We start from the raw sequence: 5965 nt of genomic DNA, 5'->3' as shown, positions 1-5965 counted from the left end.
TGAGTTGGTTTTGATATCTCTGTGAGAATGGGAGTTGGTTGAAGATGGAACTTTTGTTTTGTGGGGTTGCTATGCGTGCAGATGATTTGAAGAGAAGGAGGATATGATGGAATTTCTTCTTGTAGACTGATGGAGATAGTGAAGAGCTCCACCGGTGGCTGATTTTATTGGCAGCGTGGATCAACCCCTTCCAATAATTGTCAGATTAAAAATGGATTCTCATCATCTTGTAAAAAATGAACAACATGTTTTCCCTTTTCTTTTTTTCAATTAAAGGATTCTCATGTGTAGAATTATTAATGATGCTCTCAATCATTTAAACTCAATTGGGCTTATAACAAATAGAGCCCATTAACAACGAAATGATTAATAATTTCGGCCCAATTATATACACCATTCTGCAAATCATAAATTAAATCTAGAATTTATTAAAAAGTCAATCATAAAAAAAAAAAATTCTCCGGTGCGAATTAACTTAGTTCTAAACCCATCATTCTTCTAAGACATATTAAAGAAAATTCGGGGTATTACAATTATTATTAAAAATAAATTAAAAGATGTTTTTATTCACAAATAAAATGAGAAAATAGAAAAATATTTGATGGATAGAAAATGATTTTTCTAATTAAATAAAAATGAAATCTAAAATGGGGAAAAAAATGCTATCCCAGTCATCTTCCAAATTCAACCACCCAAGGAGAGAGAGAGAGAGGTCGAAGCAGAATGAATTTGATCGCTACTCGAGCCCTCAAATCCAAATCCACCCGCTTTGCGCTCTCTCGATTCACCCAATTTTATTCCACAACCGCGGCGCCGCCGCCATCTCCGCCGCACTCGGATTTCCAGAACTACCCACATACCCTCGATGGCCTGCGCCGCAGGCTCGACGATGAATCGCCGTCGCTGGGCGACTTCATCAAACTTCAATCCGACAACAGCTATTCGGTGGAGGTGGGAACGAAGAAGAAGCCGTTGCCAAAACCTAAATGGATGAAGGAATCGATCCCTGGTGGTGACAAGTACACGCACATTAAGAAGAAATTGAGGGAATTGAAATTGCACACTGTTTGCGAGGAGGCGAAGTGCCCTAATTTGGGGGAATGCTGGTCGGGGGCGAAACGGGGACTGCCACTGCCACGATTATGATTCTCGGTGATACTTGTACTCGTGGATGCAGGTGATGAATGAATTTGAATTGGTTTTTGAATTTTTTTCCGCATCTTGTTCTTTGTGGATTATCGATAATTTAGTGAATGGGGGAAATTGTTGGTTTGTTGTTGATTGCTCTGAGTTTTGATTTTTGTGTGCTAGATGCGAATGTGTGAGCTTGTGAATTTGGATTAGGGTTTATGATGAAGATTGTATATGAACAAGGTTTTAGCTTTCTGTTTTTTCTATTGCACTCTAGGAAAAGATACGAACATTTTGAACAAATCAATGAATTCAAATCAAGTTAGATGGAAATCTATTCAATCATGGACTAGTAGCTGTATAGATTCTAGAATCTCTGGTAGATAGTTTGATCATCGTGTTGACTATTGGGTTACTACGAATGATAATTAATGATGTCACTGAACAAAATATATGAGTTACTCGATCACGCTATTGAAACCAAAGTTGATGCAATGTAAGTTTCATTTTAGAGATATCTACATGCATGAAATGGCTAAGAGCTTTTGTAATGTGTGGTTGAAAAGAATTTGAGTATTTCTTTTATTGGCTTGCTCATATATTTTCAGATTTTGCAATGTAAAGACATCGCGCACTCCGCCTCCTCCTGACCCTAATGAGCCCACAAATGTGGCCGAGGCAATAGCTTCGTGGGGTTTGGAGTATGTGGTGATTACTAGTGTGGACCGGGATGATTTGCCTGATCAAGGAAGTGCTCATTTTGCGGAGACAGTGCAAAAGTTGAAGATTCTGAAGCCAACAATGCTTATAGAAGCGTTGGGTAAATTTAGATCTCATACAGAGTTGGATGCAGTTGAATAAATTGTTGAAACAAGAAACTGAGTTACCATAGTGATTCATATCGCATTGCTCTCGAATTGCAGTTCCTGATTTCCGAGGAGACGCAGACTGTGTTGAGAAAGTTGCCACGTCTGGATTGGATGTTTTTGCACACAACATTGAAACTGTGGAGGAGCTCCAGAGTGCAGTTCGTGATCACCGTGCTAACTTTAAGCAATCTCTCGATGTTCTGATGAAGGCAAAAGAATATGCTCCACAGGGAACGCTCACAAAAACCTCTGTAATGTTAGGGTGCGGAGAAACACCTGACCAAGTAGTGAAAACCATGGAGAAAGTGAGGGCAGCTGGTGTTGATGTCATGACATTCGGTCAGTACATGAGGCCATCAAAGCGGCACATGCCAGTATCGGATTATATAACGCCCGAGGCTTTTGAGAAGTATCGACTTCTGGGCATGGAAATGGTTTGTTGCTCATCTCTATTTTTCATCCAAATTGGTCTGTTCTTACAATGACACGAATGCTGGCATGCTACTTCAAATTGCTATCTTTCAGTTCTCGTATTGATGTGTCATGTGTGTAATGAGTTCTTTTCTTTGACCAACATCCACCTTATATTTTCTGTGATGGAATTGCTCATTAGGATTTAGGACAGAGAAGTACTCATAAACGACCTATTGTTGATCCTCGCCTTTCTTGGTGGTGGTTTCCTTTGATCCCTTGTCCTAAGCTGTCGTTTATTTGAATGTCAGTGCTCGACTCTGTTCAGTTACTCGAAACACATTGTTTATTTGACCCTTGTCTGATTTAGTATCCTGCACTAGCAATAGGACAAATTTACAAGAATTGGAAATTATACTAGACGAAGAAAATTCGCTGATATATTAGATTGAAGCCCTAGCCTTAGTAGAAACAATGTAATACTGCATTGTGATGATAGATTGATGTATGTTGGCTGTGGCAGGGATTTCGATATGTGGCATCTGGCCCCATGGTTAGGTCCTCGTACAAGGCGGGCGAATACTACATCAAATCCATGATAGAATCTGATCGAGCAGCATCTTCTACATAGCGCTGAACATCTCTGATGATCGCTCTTGAACAAGCTCGCGGCTTAGCTTCAAGATCTCGATAAGTGTTACTGTTTTGGGCGGCTTCGGGCTCTGTTGTCAACTCCCTTTCATCGCGGAATCAGGTTAGATGTCAGCTCGAGGTTTCGTTTTGTCAAATGGAATGAAGGCTGTTGTTATTTGTATTTGTATATCCATTTTTCTTTTTCTTTTTAATGTAATTAGCACATTTGCAAAACCCCATGAGTTGGGCTTGCGATGATGATGCAAGGAAACGACATTGCATGAATAATTGTTGTCGCATTAACTTTACTCAATGATATTCATATTCTTGGTTGAACTGCAGTTTCCCATTTGGATATAAGATTTTCAAAATGTGACATTTTTGGGTTCAAAATTGTTATGCTGTCTATTTTTAATCTTTCATTTACTCGAAGTTGGTTTTGACTTTTGAGCAATCAAATGATTGCATTAAGATTGAGTGAGAAATTTAGTTAAAATCAAATCACCACAGTTGTGTTATACTTATTTCGATATATGCAATGCTTGTCCATAGTTTATTTTATATGACTAGTGTACCTCCCGCGCTATGCGCGGCGAATATATCTTTAGGCTCGCGTAATGTTGAGTTGGGTATTAGATTCAACGACAAATTTATAAAAAAGTGAAGAAAATCGAGCTAAGAACAAGCAAATTGAGTGTGCAAAAAATGTGGAAAAGAAGATAGCATTTATTTATTTGATTTCCTTTTATGGATGGACTTGTTTACATTTAATCTTAGGGGGTCTATATATAGTTTATTATTGAGATACAATACTAAGGGCCATTTAGTCAGGTTTCGAGGCCCAAATAATAATATTTGATAAGTGCAAATCGTTGGTTGCCATGTGTTTAAAATCTGCACTTTTGTAGTCAGAATATAAATCTTTCGCTTCCCACTTTTATTCTGATTGCCCTTTAGCCTCAGACATGCGGTTTTATCTCATATTTCGTATTTTCGCTGAAGTTAGATCTGAATATATTTAAGTGTTCAATTTCATCCTCATCACGTAAGTTGTGTATATATATGTTTTATAATATAATATAAACTAATAAAATTAAAATTTTATACCAAATTTATTATATGCAAAGTGATCTAATATTTTAACATAACCTAAGTATTTCATATAAAAAATATAACATGTGTCTATATATAGGTATAATATCACTTATATAGGGAGTTTATATAATTATACAAATTAAATCAGATTCAAACTCTGGACCAAAAATTTATTCAGTGAATTATGAATTTGCTGTGAAAATGCTTAATTAAATTCAATTTATGAGATTCAAACTCTGGACCAATTTTTTTTTTTTTTTTTTTTCAGTGAAGATATAATTCCATCAAAGATCTTCACAATTTAAGGGATAAAAATAGTTGTTATTAAGCATATTGGTCCTTGACAGACCATATCTCAACACATTATTTTTGAAATATTAATAGACACGTAAAAATATTCAAATTTAATTTAATACTTATAAAAGATAATTGTACGAATACAAAAAAATACATACATTAATAGAAAATTAAAAAGTTATCATATATAAATTTGTTATTAAGAAATAAAGAAAATGACTGCCCTTAATATTCAATTTGTTGAGTTTGTTTAGAGATAGTAATCAATTTTGTTATTAAGAAAGAAAAAAAATGAGGGCCCTAAAATCACAATTTGATTATAAAAACTTATAATTAAACAAAAATAGTTAAGAAAGAAAGAAAATAAAACAATGATGCGCATTTGTTGGAAAATGGAATCATGCATCAGACAGTTGGAAAATGGAATCAACGGTTGGTATATAAATTTTTTCCTTAATTTCCAATTATATCCTTCTAATTGAATTTATTTACATTTACTTTGCTTTTTATATATATAAAGATTGATAAGATGCATGATTAAGTATTTGTATCATGACAAGTATGATTTTTTTAATCTTACTTTTTCAATAGAATAAGAATCAAGTAAAATTAGTTAAATGATACAAATAATCAAGGCTTTTGGAATATTATAAAATTTCAATTCAGCAAAGAAAATAAGAAATTAATTTTATTGTTTTTATCTATCAAAAGTAATCCTTTAAATTAGATGTCTCTAAAGAATTTTGTGAGCATGGAAGCGAAATAAAATTAATAATCAATAGGTAGCTTATAGTCTATTCAAAATTTAGAATAGTACTTCTTCCGTTCACTTCAAATGACCCAATTTTTTTTGAGTTGTCCCACTTCAAACGACTCAGCCCAAATTTAGAAATAAAATTAGATATTTAACACTACTTTTTATATTGTCCCATCATCACTTTACATTTTTATTACATATTTCTTAATTTTTGTCCAATTTTTATGGATCATTTGACACGAGACGGAGGAAGTAGTATTTTCTTATGTATGTTTGTGATGAATTTCGAGTATTGTGGAAGTATTCCCTGTCTATTATGCATTTGTAAGGAACAAAATGAGGATGGTCTAAAAGATCTAAACATCACAACTTCTCAACATTATTACTATTGATGAACAGTTTCTCAATTTTGAATTATCTTTTTAGGGATATAATTGAATATTTTATCCAATCCCCTCCTTCAAAGAAATACTCATCGGATCTCATTAATAATGTCTGAATTTTTTTTAAAATGATGATATTTCAATTATTATATTAAGACGTTCTATTAGTAATATCTCGTACCATTTTTAATAAAAAATTAATCATTTAAAATATATAAACAGTGGTTTCAACTCACTTTAATAAAAAATTAACTCATTTAAAATATTCCCCTGTCCCTAAAAATTATAGACCAAAAGAGATGTCATGAGTTTTAGAAAAAAATGTACTCCCTCCGTCCGCCAAAAGTGGACCACTTTGGCTAGGCACGGGATTTAAGAAAATTGGTAAT

At 34.0% G+C, this 5965-nt stretch overlaps 1 protein-coding gene across 1 annotated transcript; it reads left to right on the top strand.

Moving 5' to 3' along the window:
• Window positions 1-644: 644 nt before the first annotated feature.
• LOC130986701 (lipoyl synthase 2, mitochondrial) lies at window positions 645-3380 on the top strand. Its single transcript, XM_057910174.1, is given in 5 exon segments — window positions 645-1105; window positions 1108-1177; window positions 1740-1951; window positions 2055-2434; window positions 2935-3380. Coding segments are annotated over 5 exon segments (1152 nt in total). The 5' UTR covers window positions 645-723; the 3' UTR covers window positions 3043-3380.
• Window positions 3381-5965: the final 2585 nt, after the last annotated feature.

This window comes from Salvia miltiorrhiza, chromosome 5 (genome assembly GCF_028751815.1).
Source record: "Salvia miltiorrhiza cultivar Shanhuang (shh) chromosome 5, IMPLAD_Smil_shh, whole genome shotgun sequence".
NCBI classification, from domain to species: domain Eukaryota; kingdom Viridiplantae; phylum Streptophyta; class Magnoliopsida; order Lamiales; family Lamiaceae; genus Salvia; species Salvia miltiorrhiza.
This window is presented reverse-complemented; position numbering and strand designations above follow the sequence as displayed.